Raw genomic sequence first — 21,133 nt, 5'->3', positions numbered from 1 at the left:
GTTAAAATCGAGAACACATCCGCGATTCAAACATTTTTCGGCACAAACGCGACCCTGCGAAAAATAGAAAGAAACGATTAAAAAATTTGAAAAGGTATTATATTAAGTAACAATATAAAGAGTAATATAATGCAAGCATTATTATCAAATAACAATATGGATAAATCATTTGAATACAATCGATTAACGTTCGACGAGGAATAATATGTCGAACATTGTAATTTTATTCGTGACATCAATAGAACTGTCAAATCGTATACAACATTATTCCACAAACCTGTTTCGGTGGCTCAATTGCAGGTTTAATAATATTTTTTCTGGATAAATATTCTTTTCCTGCATCCTTCAACTTCTTGGCTTTATTATCTCTCCAGTTTAAAACATTGGATGTCCGTTTTCTTCCTTTATTTACATGAATTAAGCCACGCTCCGTGATATTGACGGACGGCGACGCCATTTTGACAACTGCATAGACAACGTTCTTCCATAAACCAATAACTTTAAAATGCTGCCACAAGCTTAAATATTGTTTCCCGACCATAATACTTACCTTAAAAGATGCATAATAACATACCCAACATTATTCCATCAATAACTCAACATTGACAGTTTTGTTGGATACAACATTATTCCGGGCAACGGCTCAATTATTGTGCGCAATTAATTCTTGGCCATGGAAATGCTTCCGTTTGTACTGCAAAGCAAAGAGTAGGTGGGTACATAATGCAATAGAAAGTTTACCGCATTTCGCGTAAATCTTTCGTAATACCTACCTTGGTGGAAAACGTGTTATAAATTATAGGTAGGTAGGTATGTACCTACCGACATTGCAGTGTTTAACTCGATTTTATCTCTAAATTAACGTTAGTTGTATTCAATTGATTTCGTGGAGTGACGTGCCGTTTGAAAATTCATCGGTGATTATAATAATTATATTCGTTATACGAGAATTAAATAGTCAAACATACATAAGAACATAAATGAATAAAAATCCATTTGAAACTTGTGTAAAAAAATGTTTTGAAAATGTGCAACAACATGACAATATAAAAAGTAGGTCGCAAAAGCAAGTAGAACACAACGTACCAACATAACCTACTGTATTTACGATTTTCAATATGTCTCCGCCTTCAGTGTCGATTGGAAGTGTCATGTTGAAGAAATGGTAGCTGTTTTATAACATAAATTACACGTGAAAATGGCCTATGACATAGAATGGGTCATTCCAAAACTTCGGAAGTCGGGAAAATTGTGGAATTGTGCAAGTTCTTTCACAATCGCCTTCGTTGGAATGGTTACAAAAGTCATTGCAGGTTAGAGTTTACCAGTCTTGTTTTCCTTATTTTTACGTAACTCGATCGTACGTTATTGCTTAATTGCGTATTGAATATGCTTTGAACAACGAGCTGAAACGAATGATTACACAGACAGCTTTAATTTTATGCACCCAATTGTAACTGTCACTGGACTAATTGTTCATAAAACTTGAAGTTCTGTCATGTAAAACTTACGAAATCTTAGAATAATTTCGGGCTCGATCGCACGTGATTCTAAATTTGGAAATCTCTGCCATTGACCCCGTTCTTATATTACAGAAAAATTGAAAGCAGATATAGGTACTCATAATTCATATACTTTTATTACCAATCTGAAGTTTTAATTAAATTATTCATTACTTATGTCAAACAAAAGTGACATTCACTAAACATTATGACATACATACATTGTATACAATGGAAAATGAAATTTCACATAACACGTCTAAACGAATATTGTACAAATAATTTGTCTAAGTATGTATTAGCAAGCTACGAGTATAAAATCCCCCGAATCTACAGTGAATTATAAAAAAAAAACTAGGTACTATCCTTTATTCATGTTATTCTTATCAATATCACAGAGATAGCATTTTTGTATATTATCATGGATTCAGATATTCATCTTCATTTTACAACACCAGTTCTGTGGGCAGACTCCATCGCACGGAATGATGAAGCAACATCTTTCAAATTGGTGTAAAATCAAGTGCATCACTGCAATGCTCCAAAGTTCAATTTCAAGTGACATCTCTACATTTGGAATAATTGAAAGTCACCACCATTGTCGAAAAATTCAAAGTCAATTTGGAATGCAAAATAATCCAAGCAATCCTAGATAATTGCAAATACCTATCGCCCTTTTTACACAAAAGAAATAATACATATGTCTATTGTAATGTTCAAATAAAGTCTTTACATCATAGCACTGCATATCCTGACATTGTTATGTGACGTGGTTTTTACGCGCTGATCATGCTGATCACGCTCTTTGCGTGTTGACTTGTCATAGCAGAAACTCTATCTTTGACATTATTGAGAGAAATTAAAAGCTTTTTTCTGTTGATCCTCCTCACAATACATATACTTCTGCAAAGGTTGTTAATAAAACTCCACACAACATCGAACACACATTTAATTACAAAGGCAGTGAATGTAGTCGTAGTTAAAGGAAATGCGTGGGGAGGGTTTTAGTTCCAGAAACGACCGTGTGATATAGAAGAATCAATACACGATAAGAAAGAAACATTAAATTACTGCAATTAGGTATTCAACAAATTTGTTTGTCATTCTAATTTGTGTGCTAAAATCGGTAATACATATTTATTATTCATCATGAGTTTTTTTTAGCAGACCACAATTTATTAGCGTATAATTCTTAAGTATTATTTTGATTTGTTTTTAATAAAATAAAACGATTGGGTGTATTTTTACTAAATCTAATCTAACCTTAATAATACTTGTTAATGCATTTCGTGAGTAATAAGTTATTCTTGCATTTGATTAGTTTCCATGCCTTGTTGAATGATTTTATTGTTACATTAAAAGTTATTTGTTTAACACACAAAGTTTGGATACACCTCAGATACTTGTTACCGAGGCGGCCCTCATAGTCAAGTGCGTAAGGTGCTGGCTTTTCATTCGGGTAGGGGCTCGGGGTTCGATTCCCGGTGAGGTCACATTATACTTGTGATTTTCTTAAAGCCTTGGTGTTTGTGATTATTTCACTTCTATTTCTGAGTACTGTCATTGAAGAATAAATAAAAATATATAACGCCAGACAGGACTCAAACCTTTGTCCCATCGGATTCCTGCCAATGTAATTTACAAATTCGGCCACCTACTTTAACTAGTAGTCATGCAGCTGAAGCGCTTAACAAATTTCATTAATATTGGCGACTGGCTTTTGTGGTTTAAATCAAGATACTCATGAATTATTCATCGAAAAAAAATTGTTTATTAAGTAATTTCTTTGTTTAAAATAAGTAAATAGATTTATGAAAATTTATTAGTTTACAATGTCCCCCAGAGTGTACGAAACTATTCTTAATCATTTTCTAATTATGTGGATTGAGTAGGTACTAAATATATTATATTTTGTTTTATTTTAATTAATATAATGTCTTTCTACCAACAATTAGAGTAGTAGTGTTTGGTTTTCATTTTTGGTTCCTAGATATAAGTAAAACATTCTTTTACAATGTAATAATTGTAATATCGCCATATTTTCATTAATCGTTACAGGAAATGGACATATTTGAAGCATTGATAAACTATTATGGATTTCCGACTTTATAGCCACAAAAATAATGATGAAAAAAGTCAATTTCTATCGAAATACACATAAAATTTAATGGACAAATTATCAGCTCCAAAAAGATGACAAATTTAATAAAAAAAAAATGATTTGAAGTAACAATCTATAGTTTTTATCACCTAGTAACTCAACATGCATTTTGATTTCAGCTGAGAAATGTAAATATATCAGACAATGAACCTGATACCTTGAACTTTGAACATGCATTATTAATATTACAGTATTGTCCGTCCATTCATAAATGACAAAAGCGTTATTTATAATCTGTTATTTTATTATGTCTTATCGCACTAAAAAAATTTCCTTTTTTTTTGATCATATGACTTTCCAAATACTTTTTGTATGCACAAATATATTGTAATACTTTCAAGGCTATAGTATTATGAATAGAGCAGAAAAATGTTTTAGTATTCTAGATCGTACATATTACCAACCTAAAGAACTTGCATTACATAAATAAATTAATAAACCTTGCTAATATCCTGTTTAAAAGATTTTAACATGACAATAGAACACTTCAAAATTAAGATTTGAATGTTCGACATAAATGGAGGTAATATGTTCAATAATTAGAATTAATACAGATTTTATAATCAACAAATCAATCACAGATAAGTATTAAGTAATAAATTACATATTCTCAGATATGATAACATTATTTTATTTACTTAATTATGTTTTTATTTTAAATCTGTGAACAAATAATTCTGTTTTAATCCTTTAAAGTAAAAAAATTTTTGTTATCAATATTTTTTTAAATATATATACTTAAGTACTTAATACTATATTTTGATAGATGTCTTAGATTTTATTAGAAATAATCCTCCATCAGAAATTATTTGGAAATATTTATGACTGATCTTATATTTTTTATTGGTTTGTTTACCTATAACTATGTATTTTAATTTGTACACCATAATACTAGAGATGAATTTGAATTCAAGAATTTGGATAAAGTAGCTTGTAATCAAAATTCATATTGGTTGTTTCAATGAAGAAGACTGCGTATTGAATAAACATAAACAATTTGTAAACAAAAAGAATAATATGTAGGTAATAATTTGTGCACCAGTCAATACGTCATACTGTGCACCAGTAGGGAAGGGTGGAGGTAGGCTGTTAAGATTTAACATAAACATTGCACATTAAACTTTGTTAGTCATATGTATTTGTTTTTATTGAACCAACACTACAATTATTTACAGATAGAGTTGGTTAGGTTTTAAAAATCATTTAAACCCTGCCTAAAACAAACCATAATAGTTTTGGTACTGCCTAAACCAAACTATAATAGTTAAAAAATATTATTCTATTAATTAAATATCCAACTAACAAAGTTTAATGTGCACTATTTATGGTGGAATTTAACAGATTACCTCCACCCTTCGCTACTACTTTTATATCCATCTATAAACTCACTATAGTGGGTCAATATTTAGTACATAAATTTATGGTGTTCACAATATAAAATGTCTATGACCTGTTATAGTACTTAACAAAGATCAGCTATGTACTAACTTTATTGTTTACCACTTGAAGCTTGTCAGCAAATACTACACTGACATCTGACTCTTTTCAGTATGCATGTTGCTGGATCTATATTAAAGTATAGCGCTGCGTAGAAGTCACGTTTCTACGCAATGCTGTAGGCTTAATTTTCAAATTTAGAAAACAAATAATCTTGCATGCTGGCAAAAAAAAAAGAAAACAAAAATTTTAATTAATATATCTATGATCTAATCTAATGTATGTGTTTTGTTTTACATTTTTCCCATATCAAACTAAGGATCTGCAACTTCAAAACTATTGCAAGCCGGTATGGAAACCTTTGACCTATCAATACTAATAATTCAACTCTGTATACGTCATATTGTGTGTAGCCACTTTTTTATAATTAACCTAGATGCATAAAGCAATATTAGAATGCATGCTTTTCGTGTTTATCTTTTTTTATTTATTTATAGCTATTAAATTAATAATCCTTCTTTTTAATATTTATAAATTGTAGAATTATTTAGCAATATTATTATAAAAATATTAAGAATAAAAATGGATACTTCAACAACATATTTTTTAATAATTGCATAGCTACTATTTTTTTTATCAGAATAGCAATTCTCTATGGTCTGAATATTATTACAATTTTTGAATTGAAGCAGAACTATCAGTAACATAGCTCGGTTTACGCATGCGTGGATTTACTGCTGTCACGACCATAACAATAAAATGTGAATGTGAACACTTATCGTACAAGTCACAACATTACATGCATGGATGATAAAAGTTCAGCGGCTTCTGAATTTTCACGCGATAGTTGTAAATTTGCGTGACTTGAGCGGTAGAAGGATCGCTATACGAACAATGCGTCTCACTGATATTTGTCAGCATTTTTGTGAAGAAACAGTTATTGTCGCGATATTTTAATTTACACGGCATTTGCTGGCGGTAAATCTATGCACATGTACAGGCGCTATAAGTCTATGTACTCCACCCTTCGTTACTGATGTACCCTTCATTTAATATTAATGATTTTGCTCATTATTTTCTCAAATTATATCCATTCATTCCTCAATTTGTATGTTTTTTCTTAGTCGGTATGTCAAATTTTCGATTAATTTATAGTAACACCATATCGTCGTGGTAAATGCAATAGGTCGTATGTCAAAGATACCAAACTTTTCAGGAGAGACAAAAAACTATCCCATCTTAACCCCAATGCACCGATTTTTTTCACAAATTTATTTACTTGGTAGAATTTGTTCCCTGTTAAGACTGTTATCATTATTTTGATGTAAGATGAATAATAAGAAAGTTAGGTTGACATACAACTATTTGATCGTCAATGTTGGCCACTTTTGTTGACATAAGTCCAATTTTTATGCAAACATACCTAAATTGAAAACACTGAAATTAGGTATTTATAATGAAACAAAATATAATATTATATTAATATAGACATATTATTATACACTTGTACATAAACGTTTAAAAAGTAAGCTTAAACTAATGAAAAAGTTTTTTTTTTATTATAAATCTCTGTTTAATTAGGCACTTGTATAAAAACGATTTCAATGTTTAAAAGAAAAGATTAAACGTTAATATTCAAAATAACACACAATAATTTTTAAAAAGATTTATTTAAAAATAGCATAGTTTAATTATGTATTTGCATAAAACAGAGCAGGTAAATACCTACTTAAAAGAAAAAAGAACAGTTTTAAAAGAATACTTTTTTTTAGAAAAGTAATTTTTTTATTTAAACAGTAGGTAGTATTATTTTGTTTTCTTCCAAAAATTTGTGAATAGCAAGCTGCGTTGTTCATCACTGATTGTATCGCACTTAAAGGCTATTTTTGGCCCACCCTTTTGAGCATGTCACTATGCACACCACAACGTGGACCTATGGTCATAGAATCTTTTTTAGACGTCTGTCTATACTTGCCGCCCTTGCCGGACTCTTCATGCTTCTCAAAACCCGCATAAGACTTGCCTAGCAATCGCAGTTGAGCTGATTGAGTTGAGTTGAGCAGTTGAGATGTATCTATAGTCTAAGCAGTTGAGAGTTTTTTTTGCCTCTTCCACTCTTTACAATTATTGCTTTGCCCTTTTCGTTTTCTTTGATTGACTTGCTCAGTAGGTTCGTCACCATGGGTGTCAGACTGCATAGCAAACTCCTCTAAGTCTTCTGATGAGCTTGATTGATTTGATTCAGGTTGATACAGAGCTTCAGAGTCACTACTGATATCAGATAGTAAATGTTCCACTTAGATGTTCAGTCATCGTCATATCACAATCTATATTTTATTTCAGGGCTGATTGTGTTGATACAATGTTCTCTGCTATCATTATGTCCGAAGGTTGCCTCAGCAATGATTCTGCTTGTTCTAAAATTGGAGTTTTGATAGTCAAAGTATTATTAACCTCAGCTAAATCGAGTTCTATTTCTGAACTGAAGTAATGTTGCTGACTGCTAAAGATACCAAGTACCGCCCACAACTTCCATTAATCATTTTAATAGCTTTTTACTAAATAATTTTTAACTAAATAAACAGTGTCTTATTAAAACTGTCAATCGTGATTGGTGAACAAATAATTACTTTGGCAATAAATAAATGAGACAAAAAGTCATCATCATCATCAGGGGCACGACAACCCGGTGTGGGTCTTGGCCTCCTCCAACAGCTCCCTCCACCTGTCCCTATCCAGTGTGGCCGCTTTCCAATTTGGTACCCTTAGAACACGGCAGTCATTGGCAGCTCCATCCAACCAGCGAATCTTTGGCCTGCCTCTTCTTCTACGCCCGATTGGATTGCCGGACATCATACGTACGTACATTCATACGGTGCACATGACCTAGCCATCGCAGTCCCCCAATCTTAATTGATTGAACTGCGCTGCAATCTTCGTATAGCCCGTAGAGCTCAGCAATATATCTTCTTCTCCAATTGGTGCCGTCCCTGATCGGTCCATATATACGGCGGAGAATTTTTCTTTAGTTTGAGACAAAAAGTAATGTTAGATTATTTGTAGAAAGAATCTTGAAAATTTTACTAAATCGGACAACAATAATGTAATTATAAAGTAGATTTTAAAAAACAGTGATTGGTAAATTACTTACATCGTATTATTTGACGAATTCTTTAGTATAAAGTCAAGAACAAGGAATAAAAACAAACAAAAACATTATTATCATTATGATGAGCTCTGACATACGACTGTTTGGCGTGACCAATATCAATGACGTGTCGGTTCGTCTTTTTGCAAGTGTTGGGATAGTCGACTTCTTATTGGTCTAACGACATAAGACCTATTGGAGATGGTGTAGATGACTGGGCTGGTCACTATGGTGCAATAAAACAAAATTGAAATTTTTTTGACATACGACCTATTGCATTTACCACGACGATATTGAGTATAAGGTGTGTAGATACCTTTTTTCCTCTACGCAAGAAGTAGATGGAGCCTAATTTGTTTATTATTTTTAATAAGACCGCTTATGTAATAATGTTATTTGTCAGTGAACCTAAACAATATTTTATTTATATTAATAATTAAAACCAATCGATTGAATAATAAAGCAATTCATGCTTCATGATTCATAAAATAATCTCTGCGTAGTCCTGTGATTTTACTATTTCTTCAGACGTCAGACAGGTTTGTTTTGACATGGTCTATTCTTCCTGTTATTTAAAATTTAAATTGAATTTAAACATCCAAAGTAAAGACACATGAAAATATGTGACAAGTATAGGGAGTACACAACCGAAGACTTGAAGGACAACAGACGAAGTTATTCCGGAAATAGCTACATCGAGAGACTCGCTTGCCGGGTTGCTTGGTGCTGCAATATTATAGTTTGGTCGACGTTGAAATTAAATCATCCTGACTCACCACAGAACCATGCCTTGCTTGTTTAATTCTAACAATTACTTCGCCTTAAAATTTCTTTATGTTGCATAAACTTATTGATATATTTATTTTAAAATTTGCTTTGTAATTGTTTTTAATTTTCACTGCATAGAAATGTATTATGTCATTCAACAATATAATATCGTTTATGTAGTTTTATATTGTAATGTTTGAATATTTTTACATGTCTTTGGTTTCATTAACACACATGTGCTGTTAGTTTTTTTTAATTACCGAAAATAAATGAATCAATGGTATCTCCTTTCTTAATATTGTGAATTGTCAGCAATTATTCAATTTCTATTAGCAAAATTGATTAGCACCTAAGTGTTTTAACTGCACCTCTTTCGCATGAATATTTTTAATAACTAATGCCAGTAAACTCTGTTGAAACACACTTGAGTGTGTGGTGACTTCAGTCTTTGGTCCAGAGATAATACTAGGCCTAAATAACTGCAGATGTCCAACGTGACATATTTGCGTCATAATATAAAAATGCCCTATTAAGACTGATTGGCATATTTACGTCACAATAGCTGAGCGGCTTAAGCGTCGGATTATAATGTCGTGGGTCCCAGGTTCGAATCCTGAGTCTGGCAAATATACCTATTGATTTTCTAAACTTTACTGTAGCTAAAAGCTATATGACTTCGATTTTGCTTTGCAAAAAATATAGATATGTAAAATGTAAACGTACACCCTGTTTACATGTGCATGGATTTACTGCTGACAGTATGTATTGTCGCGGCCATAACAATATATTATAATGTATTTTCGTGCAAATTGCAAGATTGCATGCATGGATCAAAAAAATTCAAAAGCTTCTGAATTTTCACGCGACATTTGGACTGTGCGATATCTGCGCCTGCGCAGTAGAATAATATTGGCAAACTTGCCGATATAAACACGAACTACACCGCTCATACTCATTTTGGGGTTAACTGATTTTCACGACCTGTCAAATAGTACCATACAATGATAACATCGCGTCTCGCTTACTCTTAAAGACAGTCAACACTTTTACGTGTAAACAGTTATTATCGCGATAGTTTAAAATACATACTATTGGTGCAAGTAAATCCATGCACATGTACAGGCGCTAATAGTCAAAGCTTATAATATCTTGTAACCTGAGAACAATAATTATTAGTAGTATTGCATTTTATTTAGTTCAACGTACTTGCTGATCTGCTAACTGTGTTGAATTATTTATTTCATGCTTCATCAGTCATCAGTCACTTGTCTGTTATTATTTTTTTCAAATGATACATCATTAATTCCTGCTGACCTTGTAAAGCTATAAATTACAGAAACTACTCATTTATTAACACAGTTTTCTTAACATCATTATAATGATTTTATAATTGCTATTATAAAACCTAAATAATTCATTATTGTTGTTGTTATAAAACCTGTTTGATACCTGTTTATTAGAAAAACATTAGTTGCGTTTCAATATGGGAGCTCACTTAGGTCAAGATGCTTAGAATGTCAACGTTATGTTAAATCAAAGTAACAATAAAAGTCATACATCTATCAAAAAAGACATATTGGCTAACTCCATTTGGGAAAATTGTTCAGCAAGGAGAATTATTTAACTATCGAGCGGAATTTAACAATTCCAAAAATGCACTTAGAATTTTTTTTACAAATAAGCTGCACTATGAATGACACTATTTTAGCTTCCCTTTTATGTATTATAAAGAAAAATTATGTAAAGAACGGAGTTGTTCCATTTACGACATTGGACAGTTGGCACCTGCAGTTTGCTATTTTGTGTGAAGAACGATAACGCATTTATTTATAGGTTTAGGAATTTGAATTAGGAGTGTGAGCATAGATATGCTTATATATATTATATATATGCTTTATAACAAAATTCCATCGAAATCTCATTTTTGGTTGAAAAGTGCAGTTAGTTGGTTTTCAGATTAAGCAGTCGCTATGCGAAAATCTTAATTAGCAAGGGAACGCTGCTTTTTATTACAAAAATTGTTGATATTTTAAAAATTACGATTGTCTGATTGTTATTAACCTTTTCTACGCCTCACAATATTACTATGGCAGTAGGTATCAGACATGGCGCAGATTTTTAACGACACATTGAATGTAGAGCGAAGTTTTACTAAAATCGCTGTAATACTGATAATTTGTGGCTTAGTATTTCATAACTATTCAAACAGATGTCACTGTGTTTAATTTTTTAGAATTTGCAAATCAATCGACAGTGGCTAGTAATTTGAGTTTAAAGTCAGACGAGATAACTAAAGATGTTCACGATCACGGCCTCATAGAGCGAGATAACTCGCTGATGGCATAGAACCCAGTTAAAACATTTTTTAATTGATAGAATGGTAAATGGTATGAAAAAATCACAATATAAATTATTAATGATTAATATAAACTTAAAATGTGTAATTTCGTATGCAGAGAGGAAAACGATAAGTCTTTAAAATTTTAAAATGGAGTGAGTATACCTATATGCATAAATGAGAAAAACGTTGAGTCGAATTAATACCTCTAAATTAGTAAATTCCTCACAGAAACATCGAAGTTCCCATAAAAAGTGGTTAAAAAATGAAACTTCTTTGGCTCATGAAAAATAATGATTTTAGACCTCACACAGATTTAATGATGGCTTTTTTTTTGAACATGTCCGTCCTACGAAAATCATAATCTGGGCATTGAGTGCCAAGTTGCCAAGAGTGAAGAAGAGGTATTTACGTCACCATGTTCAATCCTAATGGGATCAGATGGTTGTATTGGACGGATTTTTCTTATTTTTCCAAGAAATGGCCACTTGTTCAACCTATATGTCCATACTTTGGGTCCAAACACACATTGAATAATAGCGTGACTCGAAACTGGGACCCACGACATTATCAGCCGACACATTACCACCCGGCTATCGTAAGGGACTGTAGGTACAACCACTAATAAACCCATCATTCGCCCGCGTTGGCTTATAATATCGTGGGTCCCAGGTTCGAATCCTGTGTCTTCCGAATACACATATTGTTTTTCAATGTGAACCTAATAGGTTGAGCAAGTGGGTGACATTCATTTTTTGTAAAAACAAAAATTTGTTAATACAAACCTCCACTAAGAAGATCATAAATGGGCCTCCACAGCCCATATGATCTTCTAACAACTGTTGTTTTATACTATGCATCTTGGCCTTAAAGAGTTTCTACTTAACAATAAGTACAAAAGGAGAGATATCAAAGACATCCATCCATACCCCATATCCAAAAACATGATTATTTTTAATTAAAATTTTACATTGTCAGTTTCCAGGAATTTATAAAATGATCTATTTTATTTTAAATGTTAGATAAGTAAATAAATTCTGCCTAATATACCTACAATCTGAACTAAATATTTAGCTTCGGTAAGTCATATTATTCACTGTAGGTACCGGATATGAACCGTCGCAAATTGCTGTATTGTGCTGCAGTCAATTTAAAAACACTCAATTCGAGTGATTCTATTAAGCAATTTACAGTCATATCTTACAAGGTCTCTCTACCTCTCTCTCCGCTGGCCTGTCAGTTAAAACATACTAGGTATCTTACTATGAACTGTTTCTCTATTTGACTTTTGTACTTGTAATAGAAACTTGGAGAATTCACTTCAATTACATATTTAAAGAAAATGACAATGATATTGCTAATTCAATATATTATTATTATATTAATCTTTCCCCTCTTGTGAACTATACAACCAGTTAATTACAATGTATTGTAAAACAATATATTAACTCAATTATCATCAGTTTCCTTTTTTAATACAGTAATTATTCTCTATTACAAAGTTCATTTAGTACTGAATGTGTTTTTATTTGGCATAAATAAATTCAGTAATTAATATTGTAGCATTACAATTACCTAATGAATAAAGAAATACAAGCAAACAATGGATTGAAATGGTGGGCAATTTAAGAACAGTGATATGATGTGTTAATTACAAAAACTGATTAGTTCACATTTTTTTTTCATATAAGAACAATATGTCCATTTCTATTGGCTGATAAACTACTGTTTGCTATAAATAGGTATAATATGACAAATATAATAAATTGGACATAACAAAAAAAATAGTTTTATCACTTTAAAATTTAATTAATCAGTTTCTGTAAGTCGTTTTTTTTTTTCATTTTATTTTTGCACATTTTGGGAGTTATAGAATATTTTATATGTTACGCCGAATGTGTGAAATTGAGTATTACATGAAATCGGCAAAATTTTGCCTATTTCATGAAAAATGCAAGCTGCCTTATTCATGAATTAGGCAAAATATCTGCCGAGTGCGTGAATTCGGCAGTATTTTTTTTTGCCTAGTTCATGCATTGGGCAAATTAGATAGTGGCGCTCCGGTGGTGTTTTTTGCAACTACACCAAATGTGTAAAATGTCATTGATTATATAAAAATATACCAATCAATAACTACAATGACATTCATATCCATTTACTATGCCCAAAAAAAATCTAGAACTATAATATGATAACGGAAGAATTTTATTAAAAGGTATTTTCACGATTTGATTCGTGCTTGGGTATCAGGCAATGGTCGATTGTTTGTTTGTGATAGTATGATTTGATAGTTTGTTGACAGTTGTTAGCTAACCTCAAAATGGACATTCAGTTGAATTCAGAATTACAAAACCTAACCTAATAATGTTATATGATGTCCAATTATAACTAATAAAACCATCCGTATTAAATTTACTTTTTCTACTGTCATGTTGATAGTTTAAGAATTCCATACCCTGCCTAATTCACGCACTCGGGAGATAATTTGCCTAATTCATGAATAAGGCAACGGGCTTGCATTTTTCATGAATTAGACAAAATTTTGCCGATTTCATGTAATACGCAATTTCACACATTCGGCGTAACATATACATATATTGTGCTAGTGAGTAGACAACCTTTGGACAATTGCTGTCATACGGTGCCAGCGTTGCCAGACCTCTCAATTTTTCAACGAACGAAATAAGTTTAGAAAGTATAGTCTATATTAAATTTGACCGGAGAAGTAGGCATGGACCTGATGTAAGTATGAAGAATTTAACTCGCTGAAACCTTCTATCGTAAAAAATTCAAAAGACTCAACTGCGCAGAAATGGCATCAGTTATTCACAGAAAAGGAGACTAAAAATATTTTCAAGCTAATTTCATTTATTTTAAGCATACCAACATCTAATTATTTCTTTACCGAACGGCTATTTTCTCAGATGAATTTAAAATGGTCATATGCAAGAAACAGCTGATATTCTATTGAGGTAATAAATTCTGAATTACCTGTTTCAATTCAATGTGATATATTCAAGTGCTGAATTACACCAATATATTAAGCAGCAGAAAGAAACTCGTCAGCCAAGTACAAATTGGCGAGTCTCAAGAAAATCATTGTTTAATATTATTATTTTGATAGTTAGAGTTTTGTAGTTTGTTTTATGTCATTTATGATTGATATTATAGAAATAATCATTAGAAATATTGAACTATTCGTTTTTTAGGTTGTCCCGCTTTTTGCTCCTAAATCCTGACTTTTTTTATTTCACATGGTAAAAATCCCAATTTGGTAAAATAATTATCTGGCAACGCTGCAAACGCCCAAAGGGATGCCCTAAAACCCACTGGATAGACGAAATTATAAAATTTGATGGATGTACATGGCAGCAAAGAACTAGGGAACGAGAAGAGTGGAGAGAGGTAGGGGAGGCCTTCATCCAGCAGTGGATCAACTTCGGCCGATGATGATTTTGTTAGATTTTTACCATGTGTGTAATTTATTGGTTTTTATTATTAGTATATGTAAAAATTAATAATTTATACAAAATACATCTAACTTTTGTTAGTTTGTTAGTTAGTTAGTCAACCACACAATAGACTGCATCATGCAACATGACGTCTGTCCTATGATGAGGTATCTCAAAGTACACAGACTAAAGGCCGGTTCGGACTGGTCAAGTGATTTAGTGATTTAGTAACTGAAAAGTGTCCGAACACAGTACATTAGTAAGTGACAAAATGAACAGAGCACAACGTAACAAAGCAAAAATGAACTATTTTTTTTATTCAACGGATAATTCACAAGATTTCAGAATATAACATTCTTTTTATTGAAATTTTTATAAAAAAAAAAAAGTTAATAACTTCATATAAGGTGAGTCGGGGTAAGTGTGACATATGATTCAATGAGATGAATTTCAACCTGGTTCATGATGAATAGGTGTGTTTTAAACAGTTGAAAACTTTATGGTAGGATCTACAAAAGCATTACAATTAATATGTACAGAAGGAACCCACTTTATATCTTACTATAATACGACATTTTAATATCACTAGTCAGTTTTTTTTTTTTTTTTAGAATTATTAATAACCATGTCCTTGCTTTTTTGTACAAGGTGGTCGTTAGTAATTTTGAACAGTCACAAACACCCAGGCTTTGAGAAAAACACATAAATGTTTTTGTCATGACCGGGAATCGAACCCAGGAACTCTCGGGTGGAAGGCGAGCGCCTTACCAACTGCACCACGAGAGCCGCCGAGTTCTACACTTGGCTTGCTTGTTTAACTTTCAGTTGTTTTTATAATAACTAATAAATAAAAATATTCATCTTCTGACCCAGTCTTTCATTGAAGCAATGAAATATTGAAAAAGGTTGAGTAGTTTCTGCATAATTTCATGTTCATGATGAATAGGTGTGTTTTAAACAGTTGAAAACTTTATGGTAGGATCTACAAAAGCATTACAATTAATATGTACAGAAGGAACCCACTTTATATCTTACTATAATACGACATTTTAATATCACTAGTCAGTTTGTTACACTTACCCCAATATTGGGGTAAGTGTAACTAAATTCATCCTTATTCCAAAAGTACTTCAAAACCATAATGTATTACAGGCTTAGGGTCGTATCTATGTGATTCCCAAATTCTTTATAAGTTATTTAACCGATTTTCCATCATATAGCATACAGCACTGTTTGTGACGTAAGCAATCTGACGTCACACATCATTCAAAATGGCTGCTCCATCTGTCTCTTTCAAATATCATTTTAATAATGCATTCATTACAACAAACGTTTGGTTGAGGCCCTCGTTCATTTTGTAGACTTTGTAAAACATTTGCAAACTTTAAAAATAGTTCCTAGTCGTGCTGTTTACAAAATACGTATAATTTTGATCCATAGTCCATAATCTAGATAGTAGGTAGGTAGCTGATATAATACTCTCGTATTTCGCTTACATCAAAAAATGCAGTATTTCTCATGGAGAGATAAAATGGATTATAATGGTCAATTGGTATAAATGATAATATTATACAGAGATCATTACATATTATTATCTAAATCCATTTTCATTTCTGTTATTTATTCTTATTCCGTTTTGACATCGCATTATAGAAGTGATTGAAGTGAAGTTAGTCATAATATAACTGTATGTATTGCAGTGGCGAAGGCTCCATACTAAGCGATTATTTAAAGCTTACCTTCTATTTTCAAGTATTTAATTTATATAAATAAATATCTATATTGTAGGACATTGTAGGTTATAATAAAAATATTGATTGCCATCTATCGTCGTTATTTATAAGTAGAGCTTTTAATTTAGTCATGTTTCGAATCAAAAATAAATGACGGAACGTCCAACGTGAGTGCTATTTTTAGAATTATTTCAACGATAATCCAAGCCGAATTTTCTACCGCAATTCGGTTGCCAACTTCATGCATGTCTGCGTTTTTGTTCTGGACTCGGAAGCGTTAACAGACAAGCTTATTCGAAATGTTTGTTTATTGTCTTTGCTTATCTTTAAAAGCAAATAATAAATAATAAGGATGATTAAAAAAAATAATAACTATTGTGTTCGATCACATATAATTTATAAATTGTTATTAAAAATAAATATTGTATTAATTCACGATTATTATTTAGGTTACTTCAGTCATAGACAAACATAACATGCTATTCACAGTTTATGTCATTTTGACATTTCAAAGCGGTGGTAAAGGTTTATTTTATAATACAAAATTCATTGTGTTACTGTGAATGTGGATAAATTATCTCATATTGTACCGAAATCATTCGCCAGTGCTTTAAATATATAAGTATTTATTAAATTGTGTAGTGTGCCGGTAGAAAATGTGCGAACGATTGCATTTAAAAATTATCAAAGCTTGACCTTCCAAGGGTTCATTTAGATTTGAATACAGCAAAAAAACTTATATTAGACATTTTCACAACAATTTATAAATGATAAATATTTGTTTTTAACTGGCAGTTATACATTAAACAAACTTTTTTGTTGGCGATGCGTATTGTTTGGTAAAGAAAGTATGCGTGGAATTCTACTGCCATAAGTGATTTAAATAATTTGACAAATTCAGCGGTGAAACCTATGACCAGTGTGTCGTTGTCATTAGTGTGCACCTATTCATCAGTAGTAATATCGTAAGTATTATCTTCTTATTTCCCGTAAGTTACCTGACAAGTGTGCTCTTTTTCTCTGATCTCCACAGCTTACCTCTTTCCAAAAGTCACCCTTCGCCACTGATGTATTGCCACCAAATGGAAATGTTTACTGGGAATACTATATCCTTTCGTACAGTAGAATTATAAAATAAATGTCATAAAATAACTGATAAATTATTTAAAGTTCATAATAATTATTCATTTATCATTATTAAATTTATATGGTACCGTTTGCACACTTTCAGACACATTTACAATTTCAAAATTTAAAATTAATGATCGGGGAATGAAATTTTATAAGTTTGCCATTATATGGACGCCATGGCACATTATGACGTCGCTAAACAACGAATTACATTTGCACTCATGCATACAACCCATATAAAGGTAACATTTCATTTAATGAATATTGAATCTTGAGTTAAAACTACATTATAGAATTTCAACAAAAATGGACTAAAACATTTTTCTGGGGGTAAGTGTGTCTGTGTATGAAGCGCTAGTGATGTCCTGAAAGAAAAACTACGTATTTTTTATTAATTAACGTAGGTAGTTGACGGAAATCCGATGACACTAAAAAGTTTACTTTTTGAAGGATCATGGGAAAAACTTGTTATAGTGACAAAACAAGTTTTTCCCATGGTCCACAAAGGATATATAATGTTGACTGTTAACTTGAGTTGACAGTCAACATTATATATCCTTTGTGGACATCTTTTAAATTCAGGTTGATGATTGTACTGTTTAATAAGACAAGTTATAGTACCAATTGATTACAAAAGGATCGCAAACTTTTTTGCGAACATATTCTACGGCTTGAGGTTTTTAGCATGGAACATGCTTTTGTCTTGACCACCCGGCCGGATTCATTACGAAAACATCGCACAGGCAGCGGTAACGAAAACAAAAATAAAGTCACGAAAGTAGTGCGGCGCGGGCTGGAGTGGCTTCAGTCAGCTGCGAACGGCGCTTCGGGAATGACGTGTGACCCGCGCCCTGCAATTTATGTTATTTTCCTTTGAATTTGGACAACCAGCATTCAGTAAATCAGTGGGCAAAGCATGTTCCATATTTAATAATTTTAGCCGTCAGGGTTTAAGTAACCATCATATTTAAATAATAACTTATTTCTTTTAATAAAACCAATTGTGTCCGGGTACTTCGTTTTTAAATGGTGCGTTAATATTATTTTCTTTAATATACTGTCCAATTAATTCGAGGATTACTTTGTTTGTGAGACATGCTTTTCCAACGTATGTAAATTTTCTGCCTTCTTAAAAAAAATTTATGATGTTTCAATCTCTTTGGGTAATATTGTACTTCCGCTAAAACTGTCTTCTCTTCTTTCGTAAACATGATTATACATATCCATATGACATATCCTGTCATTAGATTGTTTTTTTTACACATTCAACGGTTTTTTGTAATTTTCCTTGGTCGTAAGCTCCTTTATCTGTCTTTCGTTTATATTTACATGTGGAAAAAATGCACATTAATTATTAATTATTAATCACATGTTAGATGACCTCTTATTTTAAAAACTTATGTATTAAATTGAAACACATGCACTCTTCCGAGTACCTACTTAGCTAACATAAAACTATAATAATAAAATTATAAACATTTTATTTCAATTACGAACATTTTTTCGATCGATATAAATAATGCGTCGTGTCCCATCACTAGTTAAAATAATGACTATGCGAATTCATAGAAAATATATGGGGGAAGTGCGACACAGAACAAAGGTGCACTTACCCCATGCGTTTACTTTCGTGGGAAAAGTGTGTCTACTCAATTAAAGCTTTAAAATGCTTATCAATAAGTAAAACGATAACAACACGTGAAGCAAGGTATCAAAACACATATACAAATTTTACAACCATAATGTGCAGATTTCCATGTTTTAAAAAATAGTTTAGTAACAGCTACCATCTCACTCGTCGACTTCAAAATGTCGTCTGGAGAATAATCCATGTAGTCACCTCAAAAAACATGGTATCGACACCATTTCTGATTATTTTTATAAATCAGTGACTTTGCTATCACCTTTCCATAGATGGCATCATCCAATTTGTAGTAGATACTGAGATATCTTAGTAGCTACACTTACCCCAACGTTACACTTACCCTGATTCACCTTATTAGAAGAATTGGAAGAAGAAATTCTACAACAACTAATGAATTTGACTAAACATAACGTGTTCAGACTTGTCTCGTGGCTTGTTTAGTATTTAGTGAGAAGTGGTGGGGATCGCTGCTCGACTGAAAAAATAGAATAAAATGGATCGACTCGATTAAATGATTTTACTAAATTACTCGACTAAATTTGACTGTTCATACACGTTAAGTTACTAAATTACTCAACCAGTCCTAACCAGCCTTAAATGACTTTAGTGGGAACAAATTAATACTTGCTAATATAGATGGATTGTAAATAATGTACCCACGAAGTAGAAAAAAATGTTCTAAAAGAAAAATCGGTCTTCGACTAGAAAAGAGTACTATTAATAATTGTATTGTACGAGGGTGGGTCAATAATTCCTTAGAAAAAAGCATTAAAACAGTTTTTATTTTTGTATTTTTTTTTTATTTCTCAACATAATCTCCTTGGAGCTCAATACACTTGGTTAGACGTTTCTCAATTTTTTTTAAACCGTCAGAAAAATAAGTTTTCGGAAGGTCCTCAAAGTAAGCATTTGTCCGATCGATGACTTCTTCATTTGAAAAAAAACGTTGTCCACTAAGCCATTTTTTTAAGTTTGGGAAAAGGAAAAAGTCACTGGGGGCTAAATCTGGCGAATACGGTGGGTGGTCGACCAATTCAAACTTCAATTCTTCAATTTTAGCCATTGATCGTAAACATGTGTGAACACGGGCATTGTCCTGATGAAAGAGGATTTTTTTCCTGCTTAAATGAGGCCGTTTTTCTTCAATTTTGTTTTTTAGCTAGTCCAATAAAGATGCATAATAATCCCCTGTTATTGTTTTTCCTTTTTCCAAATAGTCAACGAAAATAATTCCACGTGCATCCCAAAATACAGTAGCCATAACCTTACCAGCTGATTTTACGGTTTTCGCCTTCTTTGGACATGGTTCGCCTTTCGCAATCCACTGCTTTGACTGTTCTTTCGTCTCGGGAGTATAGTGGTGTATCCATGTTTCATCTACAGTCACAAAGCGACGAAAAAATTCATCCGGATTGCGTTGCATGAGCGACAACAGGGCTTTATAGGCCACCACCCTATTGCGTTTATTGTCGACTGTGAGCAAACGCAGCACCCATCTTGCAGAAATTTTTTTCATGCCCAATTTGTCATGTAAAATAGAAATGACGCTACCTTTTGAGATCCCTGTAACCTCAATTATCTCACTCAACTTTAATCTTCGGTCACTTAACACCATATCGTGGATTTTATTGATCATTTCTGGTGTAGTCACCTCTACAGGACGTCCTGAGCGTGGTTCATCCTTTGTTGATGTACGACCACGTTTAAATTCATTTAACCAGTTATAAATAGTTGCAAGTGAAGGAGCAGATATGCCGTGAACTAAATCAAACTTATTTTTTATTTCCTTTGCTGTTAACCCTTTTATATTAAAATGTT

At 32.1% G+C, this 21,133-nt stretch overlaps 1 protein-coding gene across 2 annotated transcripts in view; it reads left to right on the top strand.

Annotated features, from left to right (window-relative positions):
• Positions 1–1,132: 1,132 nt before the first annotated feature.
• Positions 1,133–21,133, top strand: part of Taz (tafazzin, phospholipid-lysophospholipid transacylase) — a 28,485-nt gene continuing 8,484 nt past the window's right edge. Inside the window, exons 1-2 of one of the 2 annotated variants that reach the window (XM_085943448.1) lie at positions 1,133–1,313; positions 5,420–5,449. In XM_085943448.1, coding sequence (XP_085799574.1) covers positions 1,199–1,313; positions 5,420–5,449 — 145 coding nt within the window. In that variant the 5' untranslated portion in view covers positions 1,133–1,198. The remainder of the gene's footprint in view (positions 1,314–5,419; positions 5,450–21,133) is intronic. The other variant, XM_085943449.1, reaches the window with a different exon arrangement.

This window comes from Rhyacophila brunnea, unplaced genomic scaffold (assembly GCF_057557595.1).
Source record: "Rhyacophila brunnea isolate RB1 unplaced genomic scaffold, BYU_Rbru_1.0 scaffold_16, whole genome shotgun sequence".
Taxonomy (NCBI): Eukaryota; Metazoa; Arthropoda; class Insecta; order Trichoptera; family Rhyacophilidae; genus Rhyacophila; species Rhyacophila brunnea.
This window is presented reverse-complemented; position numbering and strand designations above follow the sequence as displayed.